Source organism: Camelus ferus, chromosome 16 (genome assembly GCF_009834535.1).
Source record: "Camelus ferus isolate YT-003-E chromosome 16, BCGSAC_Cfer_1.0, whole genome shotgun sequence".
In the NCBI taxonomy this organism is placed as follows: domain Eukaryota; kingdom Metazoa; phylum Chordata; class Mammalia; order Artiodactyla; family Camelidae; genus Camelus; species Camelus ferus.
The window spans coordinates 50115907-50135914 of NC_045711.1; the positions used below are offsets into that span (position 1 = coordinate 50115907).

The 20008-nt window shown below is 48.4% G+C and overlaps 1 protein-coding gene and 1 pseudogene across 1 annotated transcript; one reads left to right on the top strand and one right to left on the bottom strand.

Annotated features, from left to right (window-relative positions):
- The window catches only part of LOC102504571, a 117917-nt pseudogene that overhangs the window by 15160 nt on the left and 82749 nt on the right, over positions 1-20008 (bottom strand).
- Positions 11286-14877, top strand: LOC102503823 (lysozyme-like protein 6). Its single transcript, XM_006179412.3, has 4 exons — positions 11286-11424; positions 12373-12531; positions 13418-13496; positions 14808-14877. Exons 1-4 carry the CDS (start codon positions 11286-11288, stop codon positions 14875-14877), a joined length of 447 nt encoding a protein of 148 aa, XP_006179474.1.

Below are 20008 nucleotides of genomic sequence, written 5' to 3' on the forward strand. Positions count from 1 at the left end.
CTCCTAACTGACCCAGTCAGTTGGATGAAGGTGGTGAAAAGGTACAAACTTCCAATTACAAGACAAGTAAGTACTAAAGATGTAATGCACAGCATGACAAATACAATTAACATTTCTATATGTTTTATATGAAAGTCACTGTGCCAAGAAAATGATCATTTCAGAGGAGAAGGTTGAGCTTCAGGGAGACTCACTACAGCGCTGCATATAGCACACTGGCTAAGTTTGGCCCCATCTGTTTTTGTAAATAAAGTTTTATTGGAAAACAGCCATGCTCATTCATGTATGTACTGTCTGTGATTGCTTTTGTGCTACAATGGCAGGGTTAAATAGAGACCTTATAGTCCATAAAGGCTAAAACAAACATTATTTGGCCCTTTACAGAAAAAAAATTGCTAACTCCTGATTTATAATGGTGAAAATTGGAACCAAACTGAGTGTCCAAGAATAGGGGATTGGTCAAATTACAGTGTATCCCTTCAGCAAAGAGAATGCAAGGCCACTATGGGAAAACGATGCTGTCGTACAGGGGCTGTCCAGCTTGGCTACACATCGGAACCACCTGGGGAGTCTTTAAAGTCCCATAGACTAACCCCATCCCAAGCCAATTAAGCCTGCCTGGGAGTGGAACCCAGACACAAATATTTGTTAAGCTTTCCTGGAGAGTTCTAACTCAGAGCCACTGCTGTAGAAGATTTCTCAATGACATAGAAATACAGCCACTATATACAGTCATCCCTTGGTAGCCACAGAGAATTAGTTCCAGGACCCGCCGCAGATACCAAAATCCCCAGATGCTTAAGTCCCAATAGTCACCCTCCATATCTGTGAATATGGAACCTGCCTTACACTGAAAAAAAAATTGTATATATATGGACTTGCACAGTTCAAACCTGTTTTGTTCAAGGGTCAACTATTGTTAAGTGAAGAAAAGCAGATTATCTACCTCTGACCCAGGGCCATGGTGCCCTGTCCTATCGCTGAGCCCTGAGTAGCACCTTGGGGACTGACCTTAGCCAGCAGCGAGGGACTGCTGTTTAGTGCCTGCTGTTTGAGACTTTAAATCAAAAGAAAAATACTGACAAAAAAAGCATTAAAAACAAAACCAAAATAAGACTATTGGTAACCATCCAAATTCTTGTAAGAGAAGTTAGAAATTTAAAAAAGCAACAAACAATCAAAAAAGAAAAAGAAAAACAGATTATCTAACAGAGTGTCCTATATGAGTCCTTTTTGGTAAATGTCTTACCCCCACACACACATGCACACACACTCACATACACAAACAACAGGTGCCAAAACACCGAGGTGCTCCTCTCTGCAGGATGGGGCTAGGAGAGATATTGATACTCTTCTTTTGACTGTCTGCATTTTCTGTGTGTTCTAAAGTGAACAGTCTATCTTGTAACAATTGTACCAGAAAAGAAAGTCATCAGCTTAAGAAGTCACACACTTTTCATTTAGGGAAAAAATACAGGAATGAGCATCTAATCAAATAAGGTGTCTGCAGGTCACTTGTGTACACAGCACACCTGGAGGGGTGCTGGCACTGCAGACCAGTGGGGAGGCAGGTCCCAGCCTCTTGGTGACACCAGGGCTCTCTGAGTCAGGCATATGCTGCTGCCTCTAAGCCTCAGGCTCCTCAAGGGTTAAATGGGATGAGTTTGCCCACCTTACGGGATTAAAGGCATGAATGTGCAGCCTCTGGCACAAAGTAGGCACTTCGTTCCCTATAAGCAGCTCTCAGAGTCAGAGTCTGTAGCCAGCATCTTGCTCTTCTGGCTGCAGGAGAAGGATTGGCTTTGCCAAAACTGGGCTTGCCCAAGTTCATCCCCAGTTGCTGGTCCCCGGTGCTGCTGAAGCTGTGCCAGCCGGCAGCCACCTCTCATTGGCCTTGGCTTGGAATCTCTGCTGCCCGTGGAATTTTCCTGTGCTCCTTAGAAAAACCCTGGTCTCTCATCAGCACAGTCTGTTGAGCCTCTATCAACATAGCCTGTGCTCACCATCCTCAGGTTGGGTCCCATCTGCATGAAGAAAGAAGGGCTTTCCAGTCTTCCCGGGGCTGCTCCCCTTCAATAAAAGTGACAGTTGTAGCTGCCATTTATTGACCCTACATGTGCCAGGGCTTACACCCTCTATCTCTCTACCTCAACTCTGCCAGGCATGTGATGATATTCCCAGTTCACAGGTGAGGCTCAGAAAGGTGAAGGGACTCAGTCAAGGCCACACAGCCAATGACTGGCAGGCTTGTCTGGCCCCTAATTTTCTCCACTGTACCACACTGCCTTCTAGCTGTCTCTCCTTTTCCCTCTTCTATCACGGTGGATCCGTGCAGCAAAGTTAGATAACCGTTGTTATAAAAGCAGTGATTCTCAACATTAACTATGGGATCACCTAGGAAGATTTTTTAATGCTGGGAGTGGGCGTGGACATTGGAGGGTGTAGGGTGGAAAGGGTGGAGTTGGGAGGAGGGCCGGTGGGTAGCAGCTGGAAGGGGACACACGGGGCCTTTTGCGGTTGTGATGATGTCCTCCTTCCTGGCCTGGGTGCTGGGGACTTGGGTGTGGTTTTTTTGTGTTTGAAAATCATCGAGCTATACGTTTATGATTTGTGAACTTTTCTACGTGCACGTTACTTTACAGTAAATTTTTTTAATTTTATTTTTTTAAGTAAAGAAAAAAAAGGCAGCTGTCCTCAGCCACATCACTGTCTTCTGGGAAAAGGCAGTCGTGGCCCCCGACTCATAATCTTGAAGACGCTTTTTACAGCACTGAGAAGTTGTTGGCCTTTGAGTCTGTGCCTGTCCTCGACAACAGGCCAACACCTCGTCCGGGGCTGATGCTATGCTGAGCTAGGAAGGGCCCACTGTTGCTGCAGCAGCAGGTATTCACGGACAGCCAGGCCCTATCTACACCTCCTCCCTCCCCACAACGGGACTCACATGCCATCCTGCCCAAGCCCTGGGACCTAGGGCAGCAGGGACGGAAACAGCTACAGCCCAGCACCTGGGCCTAAGCTGTGAGTCCCCTGCTGACTTCTGTCTTGTATCATAATTTGAGTCACTGGACACACGTCTTCTGATCTTCACTGACAGACTCTGATTTTTAGCTGGACCCCTGGATGTATGAAACGAAGATTGTATTTCCCATTGTCATTTGCAGCTTGGTCTAATTATGTGACTCAGTTCTGGCCAATTGAATGTAAGTGATGTATTCTGCACAATTCTGGGAATTGCCCTGAAAAAGGAGCATGCTCTTCTTCTTCCCCTACTTGTTCTTGCTACCTGGAATATGGCATGGAAAGGCTGAGTTCCAGCAGCCATTTTGTACCAGGGATCAAAGTCATGACTGAAAATAGAAGAGCAATAAGACAGGGGAGCCTGAGTCATCTCTGTTATTTCCTTTACACTGTGGAGCAGGCTGTTGGTGGTGGACTGACTCCTTTCTTTGGGGTTTCTTAACATGAGCTTCTACCCTGTCTGAGACAATGATATTTAAGGTCTTCCATTCTTCTCAACCCAACTTAACCCTAACTAACACTAACAGGGCTTCTGACTTGATCCTTGGCCTGAGTTCCTGCATTGGTCACCTGTCCAGTATAAAGATGAGGGTCCAGCCCTGGTCCTCCTGCAGACTGGAGTTCTGCCCCCACCCCATCGCTGTGGCTGGACCCTGGTGCGTGCTGGTGTGCCCCATCCCAGCTGCCTGCAGGATCATGTGCGGCAGGGCTTGCCTCTTGCCAGAGTGGAGAACAGCCCACTGCTCCCATCAATTTCTGAGAGTGAGCCCTACTGCTTCTCTCTTCCCACTCATCCTCTTACCCTTGGCACCTGCCCTGTGCCTGAAGGGCTGGCCGCTCTCTGGACATCTGCAGCGGGACCGATGCCTACGGTACGTTCTCCAGGGGACAGGTCCATGAGGAGTTCCTGAGACGTAAAAACCGTGGCACCTTCATGCATACATTCATCAGCTGACATTCGTCAAGCATCTATTTTGGGCACTGAGAACACAACAGTTAGACATGGTGGGGGGACGGAGCTAGTACAGCGGGTACAAGCACGGCTATACAGTGAGAACGGCAGACACAGCTGCCTGAGGCCCTGGAACTCGTCCCAGGGAATTTCAGGGGTTTCCTTTAAGCATATGCCCATGACCTTGGTCACGTGTGCAAGTCTGCATGAGTCACTACTCCTCTCTGGCCCTCAGCTTCCCCGTTGGAACAGGACGAGGCTAAGCTGGATGATGCTTAAGATTCTGGGTGGGTCTTTCCACCTACGGAGGGAGATAAGGGCCAAGGAGCCCTTAGGCCTGGGTTTGCCATCCATGGGCCTGATTTAGGGCCTTAAAACAACCCATCTAATTATTTATTATGATTCCGTGGGTTGACTGGGGCTCAGCTGGACAGTTCTCCAGTGCAGTGTGCTCATACAGAAATGGAGATAATCACATGTCCCTACCCTGAATCCTCACAGAATTCATGAGATAATACCCCGGGTAACCGACAGTAGATGAGGAGAAGTTTCTCTTTACAGGAAAAATCCAGCTAATAAATGAAGAAGGAAAGATAGAATTATCACCATGTTTCACCGCCCCCCCCTCCCCGCCCTGGGAATGACTGAGTCCAGGCACTGGGCAGCAACTGCTGCTAATTTCACAAGAAGGAAGCCAACTAGACATGTCCCTTAGACGGAAGGATACAACACCTATTATGATTTTAATCTAATCAAGCTTCTAGACTCAAATGGCAATTTACAGGAATTACAAAAGACAGAAAACTACCTCATGGGTTTGTAATCATCAAAGCCCAGACCGTGGACAATCAATAGGATGTATGATCTGCCTTCTTCAATAATAAATTGCAAGGAAACAGAGAAAGATGAAAGAGAAACCTGTGGATTAAAAAGAGATTGAAGAGACGTCAGCCCATCACAACCGAGCGCATCTTATCTGGGTCTTGATTTACTCCAACTGTTAAGAAATGCCTTTTGACATAAAAACATCTGGAAATTTGAACACTGATCGACTGAATATGTAATGATATTAAAGAATTATTGTTTTAAGAAAGAAGAGTGAAGAGCAATGGACGAAGTACAAGGAACTACCCAGCAGCAAGGAGCTAATATGAAATAAGGCTGGGGAGGATGGGGACGGGGACTGCGGTGGGAGTCCTGCCCCCAGCTCGGCCATTTGTGCACCCCGTGTGTGGCCTTGATTGAGTCCTTTCCCCTCGCCAGCCCTCAGTTTCCGTACCTATGAAATGAAGCAGGCAGGCCCAATGGGTCTGCAGCGGCCTGAGTCTGGCCTCCTTCTGCTTTGTCCTCACCTGTGCAGCCCTGGAACCTTTATTTAGTGCCTATGTCTCCCCTACCATCCACCCATAAGATCATAAAAGCAGCAGGATGGGCAGAAGCCCAGAGCTGTTGGGCCCTGCAGAACCTGGAACAAAAGAGGCCACCTCTCCGAGGCAGCTTGCTTGGAGAATCAAGCTGCATGATCCCAGGTGGGCAGGTCCAAACCCAAGAGAATAGATGTCCACGAAAGAAACTGCTGGAAGACTTTATCACCCACCAACCACGTGCATGAGTTATCTGTTCACCAGGATGGTTTGGCCTTTCCAGATGCCTGGAGCCTGCTGGTGAGTTCCCTGGGCCTACATCCTGGTCTGGTTACCTACTCAGGATTCCAGTTTAGGTGGGGTCCTACTGCCTTTGACACACTCTCATGGGCACAAATGAACAACGTCACTGGATCCTTATGTCACCTGCCCCTCGACTCCTTGTTGCTGGCCTCTGCCCAGCTGCTCTTCCAATAACATCACTAAGGAAGTATCAAACTTAGCATTGAACCACTCACATTGTAAATGCTCAATAAATCTCAATAAATCAAGAGAGAGGACTTCCCTCCTGGGCCATTGCAGGGGCTTAAAATTCTCTTGAAGTATCAGAAGCTTTATCTCCAGAAGGTTAAACTAAAATACCCACCACCTGCTACCAACACCAACCAATTTAACACGTGAACTCAGTAATGCCTCAGCTCCGAAGAGCAAGAAAGACAGGTCCGTGAAAGTGAGCAGTACAGAATGGCAGCCACACCCACCACGTCGGTGTCACATCTGGATTCAAATCCTTGCTCTGTCTCCTACGAGCTCTGTGACCTTGGGTGAGTTACTTAACATCTCTGCAGATAATTTCCAAGAGTGCTCTGATGATGAAACGATTCACTGCACACGCCACATCATGCCTCATGCACTGGGAGGGCTCAGTAGACATTAGCGATAGTTTTTTTTGGCGGGGAGACCTCCACTGCAGCAGCTCACATGTGCTCCACCATCACCTCCCCACCCCTAATTAAACCTTCTCTCCTTTCCCTCTCCCTTATAAAAATGACCTTTTCAGTGCTTCAACGGAACCCTGCCTTGTTTCAGGTCAGGTGCAAGGCCAACACAGAGGACACCCTGAGCCTGTGGATGTGTGTGTGGTGTGGCTGCCCACCCACTGGAGACAGGACATGAGGTAGCGCAGGAAGGTCTCTTGGACCAATAAGGTGGAATCAGGAGCCAAAGAGATCACAACACAAATCCCAGCTCTACTACGTGCAACTTGGGGTGATTAATGCCCACTTCCCGGGCTAGCGAGCATTGAGGAGGGAATTATTTCAAGTGTTGTTGCCCACCCCAGCCCCAACTTCCTGTACATGGGCCGCTGCTGGCCGCTGCTGGCCTCTAGCGGCCACTGGATAAATCGCACAGTGAGTTGACCTGAGAACAGGCATGTATGAGAAACAATTCTCCGCTTCTGAATTTTCCTGATGTTGGGGTTCTCAACCATGACAGACCCATAACTCCCTTTTTGTAAAATATATTTTGTGTAATGATAGTAATTTAAAAATCTTTAAACACTTCACTGAGGTATTGATATACTATAAATGATACATTTATAGTGTACAATTTGGTAGTTTTTAATATGTTATATACCCAAGAAACTATCATCACAGCCAAGATAGTGAACATTTACATCACCCCCCAGAATTTCCTTGTGCTCCTTTCTAATTCCTCACCCCAAGCAACTACTGAGCAGCTTCCAGTCATTGTAGGTTAGCCCACATTTTCTAGAGATTTCTGTAAATGTATACTTCTTTTTTTCTGCTCTGGCTTCTTCCACTCAGCATAATTATTTTGAAATTTATCCATGTTGTTTTGTGTACCAATAGTTCATTCCATTTTTATTGCTGAGTAGTATTTCATCATATGAATATACTGCAGTTCATCTATTCAGAATGAGGGTAAATTTAAAAATTAATATAATGCCATACTGTAATAGAGGAGAGCAGATCTGATTCTATGTTGGGTCTGTTCCTTTGGTTTTCCTTTGGTGCCTATTTTTCTGGGTTTATTCTTGCAGGCTCTGAGCCTTTTGTAAAACAATGTTGCCTTTAGCCTGCCTGGTAAACAGGAGAGCCTTTTCTCAAGGCTCTGACCTTTAAGATACTAACACTTCTGCACTTATATAAAGATAAGAAGTTGCAGAATAGAAGGTAGCTTTTGTTTTGTTGGAGGTTTTTCAGGAGCACCATGACCTGGACAGCTGCAGGAACAAAGAATTCCTACAGCAAGAATTTTGCAGCAACCAACCACACCCTGTCACCTGTTTTGTGTGTGTGTGTGTGTGTGTGTGTGTGTGTGTGTGTGTGTGTGTAAAAGGAGCCTGTATTCTGACTAGGGGAGGGTGGTTCTCCAAGACATTAGTGGGCCACCCTCTCAGTCTGCCGGCTTTCCAAATAAAGCCTTTATTCCTTGCCCCAACACCTCATCTCCCAATTTATAGTCCTGTCGTGCCACAAGCAGAATGAGTTAGGACTTGGTAGCACTACTATCATATAAAAGAGAAACTGAAGGAAAGTAATACAATAATAGGTAAGTCCCATGTAGACGCTCAGCCATGATCACACTGGAACATACAATGATGTAGTCAGATGCTTGACCTATACACACAATTACATGAGCCTGGTTCTTTGTCAGAAACTTTGGTTTGGCTCCCATGGCCAGCAGTTGGCCATCCCATGCAGGAGGGTACAGTGCTGTGTGGATGATGCATGGGGCCTGAGATTGAGCAGAGAGGTGGAAACAGGCAGATTTTTAGCTCAGTGGAAAGATTCATTTCTCACAGGGCTGGTGTGTTTCTTTCTGAGTTATGCGAATGGTGTGTTTGGACTGGACCACCATTGGATTTTAGACCTCTATCTAGCCTATTAACAATCCAGACTCATTCACTAAGGTCCATATTTAATTTTTCAAAGGCACATTTGCATTCCTCTTATCTTATTTACACAGCACAATCTAGGATCTTCCATTGCACTTTGCTGAGCAGGGACATAAGCAGTCTTCTCTTCCTCAAGTTCTCAGGGCCAGCGGCAGGCGTTGGCACTTCCCAGTCCCACTGGGACCTCTCTCAGGAGCCAGAATATGATTTTATGGAAGAAAGTGTTCAGCAATGCTTTTGAGGCAACAAGGCTTTAGAACCTTCTACTACAAACATAACCTTCAGTTGACAGCTTGTTAGTTTTTATAACTTGTAATGTTTATATAGACAGATGATCTGTGGCCTTCATGTCCTCTTGCCCTAGGCTGTGACATCCAGAATTTATTAATGGGCCCCAGGTTGGGCTTTCCGTTTCCTTGACTGGGTAAGAACCCATCCAGGGCTCATGTCTGTCACAGTTGGGTGGGTGGAGAGTTGAGGGTCCCTCTGGTCCCCCTTTGAGTGCTGCCATCATCCCCTCTAAGTCTTCAGGCTGCAGGGAGATCCTCCCTTGGGCCAAGTTCCAGCATGTGGACCTGGGCTATGGAAACCTCTCCTTCCACCTGTGGCTCTAATTCTGCACAGACGAGGTTATTTGGGTCAGCTGAAACACCTGTAGATTTCTGGTCACAAGCAGTACCTCATGAGGTGGCACCCCGAGAATGCCCTCTTCCCAGGGTTCTGCCTCCACCCAAGCCCTGCTGGCTTCACATCCCCAGATGTAATGTGTTGCTGTCCTGCTGGGGAGGGAAGTCCAGAAATGGACAGTACAGGGCAGCTCTGCCCACTTAGAAAGCTCTTCCTGCTTCCTGTCAGACCCTATCAACATGTTTCCAAGGATGGGGTGAAGATCAGTAACAAAACTTTCTCTTGCCTCCTCTTTGCTGCAGTTGCTGGAAGTATCTCCCAGACTTCCTTGGTGACTTATGATACTAGCATGGAGAGCTAGCAGGTTGTCAGGTCACCACTCCAAGGATGGTTAGCCCTGTGCTGACTCTATTAGGCAGGTCTCTTTGATTTCAAGTGACAGAAACCCAACTCAAATATGTTTACACAAGAAGGGACCTTTATTGAATCGCAAGGTTGCAGTAAGGACCAGAGCGTGTTTAGGTTGTAGAAAGAGTGGACCCTGGGACTGGAATTCTGTCTGGACGCTGCTCGCTCTTCAAGGAGGCTTAGTCTCTCAGATGGGCTGTATGCACAGGATTCCAAACTGTCGGCCTCTGGCCCTACACCCAAGGCTTCCTGTAAGAAGCTGAGCTGCTCTGCTTAATTTCAAGTCAAGACATACTGGTTGTGGCCTGGGCATACCCTGTCACATGGATGGCAGGGCCCTGCAACTGACAGCCCCACTAAAACCCCATGGGGGAAGGAGTTCCCTCATAGATAGTCCTGTTCCCAGAATGCAGGAGAGAGGCAGGCAGAGCAGCCAGCGCTCTCTACCCTGTCCCACCCAGTGGTCTGCATCACAGTGTCACCAATCCCTCCAGGCCCATCTGCTACTTCTGCCTGAAGGCAGGACAGACCTCAAAACTGAGCCAATTTGTGTGGTTAAGACCAGAATATTTCTAGAAGAGTGATGATGTCACAGAACTGGGGTTCTAGAAGGTGGCGGTGGCCCAGAACTCCTGCCACTTTTTTAGACACTGGAGAGTGGTGAGCAAGGGGTGCTAAAGGGTAGCTCCTGAGGAAGAGGAGGTGGGACCTGGGGTCAGAGAAGCATAGGAGAGAGGGAAGCTTGGAGAGGGAAGGTGGGTGCGCACCTGCCAGAACCACTGTCCTCCCCAAGGGAACCCCAAGAGGGGGCTTCAGGAGCAGGGATGGGGCTCCCTGCTTTCTGAGGCTCAGTGACACCCATCTCTGAAGGAACCTACTGAGTCAGGGCAGAATATGGTTGCATGGGACGTGCTTATACTAAAAAAGTATTTGTTGTTTGTCTGAAATTCTAATGTAACTGGGCATCCTGTAATTTTATTTGCTCAATCTGGCAACTCTAGGGTGGGAAAGAGAAGCAAAAGAATGGTCACAAGCACAGGCTGCTATGAGCGAGTCTTAGAAAACAGGATGAAACATCCCTGAGGAAACAGGGCATCAGGGCAGCATCTTGTCCTGACTCATGAAGCTGGTGGGGGGAGGAACCCTAAGGATATAGTTTAAGGGGAAAGGTGTACACACACACACACACACACACACACACACACACACACACACACACACAGAAAATGTTCTGAAATTGACTGAGGTGCTAGTTGCACAGTTCTGTGAAAATGACCGAATCGTACACTTTAAATGAGTTAGTCTGACTGACACAGAGAGTGAAAGTGAGGGTTGTTTCTACAACTAGGTCATTCTTGATTGCTTTATGATATGCACCTCTGAATGGAAAAAAAAGAATAGAACCTATAACCAACCGGCTCCCAGCGAACTGCACCAGGCAGGGCATCCCCTTAGGGAGAGTCATGTGTTATATGGGGTGTGCAGTTGGGAGTGATCAGTGTCCATTGTCTTAGCCCATCCTCCGAAATCACATATGCAAATACAAACTAACAAATACTAGTGAAGGAGAGTTCTCATTCATCTCCTTTGCCCACCTCACTCCCCAGCCCTGTACCCAAATGCTGCCCCAAGCTGGGTGCCCATCACAAGGGTGAGAACAACTAAAGGAAAGTGGAGACCTACAGATGAAAGGAGATTGGCCTTGGTTTTTAAGTCCTAAAGCTGGGCAATGGGTACACGGAGGTTCATGACACTATTCTTTCTCCTTTTATAAATGTTTATGATTTTCCACAATAAAAGAGTATTTATAAAATAATAAATGAGGGGAAAGACTAGAAACAGCCAGGTGGGGAGCAGTGAGTGAGCGAGGACATTTGGCTACTCTCTCCAGATTCCTCAGGCCCTCGGAGCAAACCAGCAGGCAGTCTGGGAGACCCTAGGACCCGCCGGTCTGCCATTGCACGCCCTCCACTGTGCCTCCTCTCCATTGAGGATGCCCAGCCTGCTGCTCATCTCCTTGGTCAGCTGCCTGGTGGCCATAAATCAGGCCAGACCCATCAGCCGCTGTGACTTGGCCAAAGTGCCACGCAAGGAGGACTTGGATGGGTTTGAGGGCCACTCTCTGAGTGACTGTGAGTGCCATTCCCTCCCCCCAACCCCCACTGCACCTCCTCTCCTGGTCATGCCCTACGTGGCCAGCTGTCTTTTTCTGTCACTTGTTTTCCAAAGTCAAGTTCAAAAAACAGCGTCTCCAAGAAGCCTTTCCCAGCATTGCATATTCGTTCAATGATTATTAAGTGAGCACTTAGTATGTCCAAGGAACTCTTTTAGACACTGGGGGTATAGATAATCAACACAGTCCCTTCCCTCACAGTGTTCACATTCTAGGGGAAGAGACAGCAAACAAAACAAAACAAAACAAAACATACAAATATATGAAGTACTTCCTGGTGCTGATAAATGGTATGCAGAAGAGTAAAGCAGGGGGAGTGATAGGTGACAATGTTACAGAAGAGAAGTCAAGGAAGGCCTCTCTGAGGAGGTGACACTGAGCAGTACTGAATGGATAAAGGACCTGGTCCCCCAAACATCTGGGGGAAGAGTATTCCAGGCAGAGGAAACAGCCAGTGTAAAGGCTTTATCCTACTCCATGGTAGAGAAATCTCCCTTCTGCCCAGAATTTGTGCACATCTCTCTCACAGCACTCTCTCCTTTCACCTTGCTTTGTTTTTTTAGGCACATAGCTTCATTCTTCTCCTACAGGTGCATTGAAGGCAGCATCTGCACTTGATCTAGCTCAATGTCCCTCCCTGGGCTTTGCACAGTTTCTGGCACACAGAAGATGGTTGTTAAGGGCAGAAAGCACGGATGGACAGATGGACTGATGGGCAGTTGTGCTGATGGGTGGGTGGATGGACTGAAGGATGAGAGGAGAAGCTAATGGGTGTTTGTAGCCTGCAAGACCCATCTAGCCTCTAAGGCCTTGCTCCTTTCTTCTGGTTCCTGGTCTCCCTTCCTCCTGCATCTCCCTTCTCCCTCAGCTTAGTCTCCTCTAAAAACCCTCTTCTCCCTGTTCTAAGGGCTGAGCCTGGCTTTCGTGGAAAGTGACTTCAACATAGCAAAGGTAAATGAAAATACATATGGCAGCTTTGACTACGGCATCTTCCAAATCAACAGCCACTACTGGTGCAACGATTACCAGAGTCACACGGAAAACCCTTGCCACGTGGACTGTCAAGGTCTGGCCAGGGCCCCGGGGTGGGAGAGGTGAGAGAGGTGACCAGGCTCTATGCACAGGACTTCCCTTCCTACGCACAGCCTGGGAATGGCCCCTGGTGGGGTGGCTCAAGGAATCAGGGAATCCTTTTACTGAGCAGAGGGTTTGATTTGTGTCCTGAATTGCCCATCCATAGGAGTTGCCACGGTGTTCCCCAGGCTCTAGATAGGCTCTGCACAGCCAGCAGCAGTAGAGCAGCAGCAGCCAGCATTTATTAAGAGTGGATTATGCACTCAGCACTTTACATGCATAGCTCATTTCATCCAAACTGCCATGCAATACTGACTAGTATGATCCCCACTTTACAGATGAGAAAACTGAGGCTCATAGAACCAGTGCCAAATGCCAAACTGGTGGCCCTGAAAGCTCAGCTCTAACCACCAAGCAGTACTGTCTTTGGCTAACAGTCTAACCAAAGGCCAAGGGCAAACTCCCCACTCAGCTGATCCAGGAGGCTCCACAGGTCCATGACTCTGTCCCTTATCTCCTCCTTTGTTCACCTGAAGTGCCTCCCTCCTTAAGCATGATTTTACCTTGGTCTCTGTGCTTTCCCTTGAAACCTCCAAACCTAGGGGTGAACCACCATCTACTCTGGCTAGGAAGTATGATAGTAAAACAGCCCAAATCTCAGGCTTCCTGTCCCTCCTGCCCCCACCCCCGGCCACCCCCCAACCTCCAGCAGCCATTTTATGGATGCCCCAGTGAGCCTCTAGGAGGAAGGCCTTGACCCATCTGGAAGTACTCAGGCCTCTGGGTGGCACACACCTGTGCGGGGAGAGCCAGTGACTGCCTCAGTCTTCAGGACTGTCCCCTGTGCTCTCATCAGTACAGTTCCTTCTCCCTTTCAGGACTGCTGAGCCCCAACCTTCTCTCAATCATCAACTGTGCAAAAAAGACTGTGTCCGGAGCAGGGGGCATGAAGAACTGGTGAGGAGGACCCCGTGGGACTAAGCTGGTGGGCAGGGTCTTAAGAAAGATGTGCTGACAGAGAAAGGGACACTAGGGCAGGCCTAGATGTCTTCTACAGTCTAGAAAGATGTGGGCTAGTGGCAGGGCTTGGAACGCCGGGATCTGGCTCTTCCTCTGACTGAGTTAAACCAAACTCTTTTGGTTGCAGTAACAGAACAGCCTAAGCTAGCTGAAGGAGATTTACTCTGAGAGGACAAGGGGTCTTACTGAGCCCACACAAGGGGTCAGGTTGGGCCTCAGGAAGAGGATGCAAGCAGGGCTGGAAACTGTCAGCAAGCTTTCCTTGGCAGGTTTCTGCTTCTCTTGGTGTATTTGCTTTACAACTTCCTCTGCAGACCAGCTTTCTCTGCTCTACTGTCCACAGGACCATGTCTGCCCTGAATTTATGGACTAATGTCCTAAGCAACCACACAGAGCCTGGCTAGGCTCAGTCCCAGTTCAAGTGCTTGAGCTAGAGAATCTGATGGGTTCAGCTTAGACCCTGTGTCCCTGCTTGGTTCAATCAGCCGTAGACCTGGGAGCAGTGAAGCAACAGAAACCTGGCTGCCACAGGGCCCTCTCTCCATAACTGACAGCAACATTTTCTAGAATAAGTGTGTTGTTCATCAGCTGGGCAGACACCCCAGCTGTCAGCTTACCAATGGGGGACATCGGGATGGTTACTTAACTTCTCTGACCTTCAAACTAGATATATAAATAATATCAGTGGCTGTCTCTATGTGAAACTGAAAAAGGGAAGGAGTTAGTTAAGTGCCTTGCATTCTCTAAAAACACATGCAAAAGAGGGGTTGACTATTATGGAAAAAAAAAGTCAATGGTTGCCTCTGGGATTTTTTGTTTGTTTTTTAGTAACTCTCAGCCCTGTAACACAGTGCTCTCCTCCTTCAGAGGGAGATAAGGATTTGAAAATGTAGAAGCAAATAACAATAAAAATAATAAAAATTCAAAAGCCTGTGGTGGGGGGTGTAGAGCTTAGTGGTAGAGTGCATGCTTAGCATGCAGGAGGTCCTGTGTCCAATCCTCAGTGCATCTATTAAAAAAAAAAAAAAAGAAATGTGGAAGCAAATTGAATGGGGGAAGAGGGCAAACAACACGGAGAACGGAATTTAAAGGAAGAATCAGAGGCACCAAAGGAGGACAGATTAGACTGCTGGGCATGAAGGGGATGCTGGGCGTGGCTCTGCATGGAAGCCTCACTGTTCTGGGTCACGTGGGCGGGGAAGCAGCTGGTCAGGTGGAAGCAAGAACCGGTCTTCTTTCTCTCCACAGGGTAAAATGCAGGCTGCACTGTGCAGGCCGGCCACTCTCCTGCTGGATGACAGGGTGCCACGTGGGATGAGGCAGGGTACAGGCCTGTGGTGAGGTCACTCCAGAATTCCTCTCCTCACTTCGGAATTCTTCCTTTCTTCTTCCTCTTGCCTCCACTTCCTGTTATTTTCTTCCCTCCCTGTTTACAAATAAAACTGACCAGAGCCCCAGAAATAAATGGTTTCTAGGGCTTCGTCCTTGTTCCATCCAGGTCTGGGCCCCTGGTTCCCTGACTGTCATTTGCAAACCGAGAAGACCATAATGAAGAAGTTCCTATATTTTTGGATTTATGAAAGCATTCCTTGTGCAAAGACTGTGTTAATGTATTCATTATTAATTCCACGCGTATTTGAGTACCTAACAGAGTAGGAGTGTGCTCGGGACTAGCAGACAAAGCATAACTGTTGTTCATGAGGTGTTCATAATCTAGCTGGGGGAGCAGAGACACACAAGCATAATGGAGACAAGGAATAGATACGTACAATGAATACAATGGTAGTAAAATCTATAATTATTGGTTTGAAACAGTATCAGGATTTAAGTTTTTCCTCCAAAGCCAACTATTTTTGAAGTGAGAAAGCTCAGAAGTAGGTCATGGGTGGGGCTAAGGGTCTGGTATATTGAGGTGGAGAAGGTAGTGGAGGGGAGGGGAGAAATGGTGCCAGGTGCCAGTGATTTGGGGGTACTTTGGGAGAATAGAGTAGAATCAAGATAATTAAAAATCTTCAGGGGGGAGGGTATAGCTTAGTGGTAGGGTGCATTCTTAGCATGCACAAGGTCATGGGTTCAATCCTAGTACCTCTGTTAAATAAAAAAATGATAAATAAACCTAATTACCCCCCCCCCCAAATAAAAAGCTTCAGGATCTGCTTTGCTCGGATGGTGCTGATGTGGAGTAAAACCTGCTTAAAGACACTGCAAAGACAGAAAAGAGACAGTTGGAGGAATGCCCTGCACAGAGCCACCATCAGTCCTGTCTGACTAAACTTGGGTTTTATCTTGAGCCACTCATAATCCTACTCTGAGCTTTTACTCCTTCAGCTATAAAATGAGTGATTTGACTGTTCAATGATTCCCAGACTTTTGGATTTCACAGACCAGTGAAATGTCAAAGAAAAAAAATTAAAGACTGAAAGTTTCCAACTTTTAATTTAATGCCTAAGTGTTGAGCACAACAGCTATCCTTTATCAGTATCTCTTCATAAGACAGTTTTTAGCATCAAATTGAAGGAAAGTCATATTTGTAGGATAATACAAAGGAATAGATTTTGTTCTGTGGAAAAAATATGTAAACCTTGATTATATTGTCCTTTTCCCATTTTGCTAAGAACTAGTAAAAACTTCATCATAGTGCAGCATGGGTCTGAAGACCATTGTTTGGAAACCTCAAGGGATCTGCTCTATTTCCTCTGTAACACAGCTAACTTTTAGGATGCCTAGAACAGCCCTTCTCCGGCACCAGCACCATGAGCTCCAACGTTGGTGCCCTAATTCGACCAACTTTTTCCAAACTTATCTCTCCTCTTCACCTTACCTCCCAACTTCCCACATCATCTACCTCCACCAGCTCTCATACATAATTCACTAAAATCATGAAGGAAAGTCAGGGAATTCTTTTCAATGATTTCATGTCAGACAGTTGATAGACTTAATGAGCTATATCTTGATATATTTAAAACTCATGCAAACACTCAGGTCAAAGGATTTCATCTTTAGTGGTCACATTCCACAGAGTTGGGAAGTTTAAATTTTTAAAGTTCGGTGGGTAGTTAGTGGTAACTACCTAGTACTCTAGTCTTCTATGGGAGTTTGAAAATGAAGCCATCTGCTGTAAAGACATTTGTACCACTTGATCCTGTAAACTAACCCTTTGGACTCTCCCCTAAAAATACACTTGAACAGAAGCACTAAACTCCAAAGACCTGGAGGCTGCCGGGCTGCGGGAGGGGAACTAGAGGCCAAGACCCCTCCAGAGTGGGAGGGGCGAAGGAACGGTCAGAGAACCACAGCCCACAGTGGTGACTACTACTGTGATGGCTGAGTGGGTGCCTTTCACAGTTCCCATCCGGACTGACAAAACCTTGCTGGTGTGGGAGCTGAGTTCCGGACCCTGGACCGAGGCCTTGCAGGTGAGCTGGCCAGGGTGGAGGGAGGGATGCAGAAAGCCGCCCTCGCCCCAATAACTGGGAGTCCCGGGCCAGGTGACCCCCACCTCCCTGCACGAGCCTGGCGTTGCAAGGTGACCCCCCAAACAAATCAATATAGAATAATGCTTTGGCGGGGAGTGGGCTGCGGGTGGGGAAGGGAACGCGTAGTAGTGGCGGGGCGGGAAGGCGGCGGTGATTCGGCGCCGGGCTCTCTTGACTACCCGCTTGGGGCTAGAGGTCGACTAGGCGCTGAGCCCAGAAAGGCGCGGCGCGGCGCTGGCAGCTAGGGTGCACGGGCGAGAGCCATTAACCACCGGAGCTGCGAGGGGCGGAGGAAGCGAATTCGGCGATGGGGAAGGGAGAGGCCGCACGCGCGCACGCGAGCAGCGCCCCGCTTGCCTCCTTCGCCTGGCTCCGCGCGGGACGATGGAGAGGGAATGGTTGGCCTGGTTTGCCCCGGTCCCGCGGGTCCAGTAACGTCCCCCTCGCGCGCGCCGAGGGTGCGAGGCGGGTTCCGCTATGCTGTGATTTCCCCTCCCCACCCCTCCCGCACCTCAGGCAGCGGAAGGCAGGCGGTGCCGTGCGCAGGTGCTCCGGGCAGAGACCCCCACCCCCCCGCCCCACGGCTTGGGGCGGCCCGAGGTGGGGCCGGGCAGACGGCGGCTGCTGCTGAGGAGGCGCCAGCCCTGGTCAGGCCCCGCTCCCCTACCCCAGCCTTATGCCCAACCTTGTACTCAACCCACAGGCCCCTGGTGCCCGCGTTCGGCGCGGCCTCCCGTGGCCTGGGCGTGTTGGGTCAGTAGTGCCTGGGCCCTGGGACTGCAGGGGTCAAGAGGTTGGGGTACTGAGTGTGGAGGAAGGGTGATGGGGTATGAGGAAGAGAATGGTGGAGGCAGCGTAAAGGTGAAAGTTACAGAGCTCCGCTGGGCCAAGTGGTTAGTGGTGGCAGGTGGGAGTGTAGCAGAGTGATGGGCGTGCAGAGTGGGGAGTAACTGGGGACCGCTGTGGTGTTTAGGTGTGGCTTGGAGGAGGTCTGTAGCCATTGGAGGTGAGGGGTACAGAGTAGCTGGCTTCGCAGCGTAAATTAGAATAGGAGCAGGGTGACACCTGATGTGGAATAGAGAGGGGGAAGGGGCTAGGGGCCGTGATTGAGTAGTGGGACTAAGGACAGGTCTTGAGAACTGAGCGAGGCACTGTTTGCTCAGAACAGAGTGATGTGTCTGTGGTGTGCTTTACAGGGAGAGACCCAGGAACCTGAGAGGGGAGTGCACTGGGGAGGCATTGAGGAAGGGCAGGACCAAAGGATTGTTCCCCCATTGTCTGCTGGGCCCCTTCTTCCCCACCCAACATAAGATGATGAGGCCCTGATGAGAAAGGTCTTTGTGAAGAGAGGGGCAGGTCCAGGTCTCCATAGGATGTTACGATTTTGGAGGGCCCAGCAGGCTTTTGGGGCTCCAGTGCCCCAGTGGTAGGGGATGGGACTGTCCTAGTGTCATGAGTCCCTTCCAGTGTTGGCTGCTTTTGTTCCTCTCCTGTTGCCTCGATGTCTGGTTTTTCTTTTGTCAACAACTTACAGAATCAGTTCTTGAGGCCAGTGCCTCAGACAGGGGCTCCCCTAGACCAGCCTTCTGAAGACATGGGTGGGGGTGGGTTGGGGAGGGTCAGCCCAAGTCAGATTGATCTAGATCAGGGGGAAGCATAGAATGATGGGGACCAGGGCTAGCGCGGCTCCCTTCTCTCTTCATGGTCTTCCCCTAGCAGGGGCTCCTCTGCTGGTTCCACTTCCCCCAGGGAGCCGGCAGTGAGAAGGAAGCCCACTCCCAGCCTGGGCCAGCCCCAGGAGTCCAGCCAGGGGTGGGACCCAGCCTAAGGCTGGCTCTGCTACCACCTAGCTCCTGGAGAAGGAGATTGGACCTCTGGGACTGGTCCCCTGGTGAGGGAAGAACCGTCCTGTGCGTATCCTCAAGGAGACACCTGGCACTATTGCCTTCCCCGGGCAGAGACATGTAATGATTTTCTTGTCTGCCTCTTCGTCTGTGCCTTTTCTTCGGAGGACTTGACCGCATCCTGCCATCTTTTGGGCAAGGGAGCTGTATGAAAAAAAGAAAAAAAAAAAAGGATGCTTTGACTTGATTTGTATGTAAACTTTTATGAATATATTTCTATACTACATCCTATCTAAAATTGAAATGGAGATATAAGAAAGAACTAGCAATGTAAGAAATCCACAGTAATGTGTAAGTTACTTAGAGAGCTAACACGAGATACTTGGACTCTCAAAGGAACTTGCTAACGCAGATGATGCTAAAAGAGTGCTAATTCTTTTAGTTGTTTATAAAATGTGTAGAAGTATGTGTGTTCCTTCTCACAGGGGTTAGTTATGTAGGGAGTGGGGCTGCTACAGATTCAGGTCCTATTTCAGTGGTAGGTCCATCTTATCTCCTCTTCAGGTCATATTCTCAAGCAGGAGCTGCAGGATGACATGACTAAACAATCTACTTCCTTTGCTTACCCACAAGCCTATAATGGGCTTCTGCAGGACTTCCTTGGTTGCTTTCAACATCACCTTCACCACCAGAGGTCAGGGAAACCTTCCGATTAATCGGGGGCCCTGGAAGTGATACAGGGAAGTATTGATTTAAAAGTTATAATATTTATTTAGGGCTTCCTATGAACTCATTGCTTAAACTGTGGTCCTATTTAATCTTCACAACCACTCTTATCAAGTTGGTATTGATAAATCTCAGGTGTATCCAAAATAAGTCTCCGTGTGAAGTTGTGGTATTTTTAGGCCTCTTATGTCTTTAGGTTTGTCTGGGCACCAGACATAAGGCAGTTCAACCTAATGCCCTTGCTCTAAGCAGCTCCAGATGCCAAGAATTGGCCAGTTACTCCTTTGGATTCACTGGATGGTCAAAAAGGGTCATAAAGGTAAACTGTAGATTTTCTTTGACTAACCAGACTCCTTTCAATATTGAAATCCTAGACTTCAGAGAGAAGACTAGAACTGGGTTG

Excerpts from the sequence above, each read along its gene's own strand:
- LOC102503823 (XM_006179412.3), top strand. The coding sequence starts at position 11,286 with ATGCCCAGCCTGCTGCTCATCTCCTTGGTCAGCTGCCTGGTGGCCATA. Across the intron at positions 11,425-12,372 it reads GGGCCACTCTCTGAGTGACT|GGCTGAGCCTGGCTTTCGTG; the intron begins GTGAGTGCCATT and ends CCCTGTTCTAAG. Across the intron at positions 12,532-13,417 it reads TTGCCACGTGGACTGTCAAG|GACTGCTGAGCCCCAACCTT; the intron begins GTCTGGCCAGGG and ends TCTCCCTTTCAG.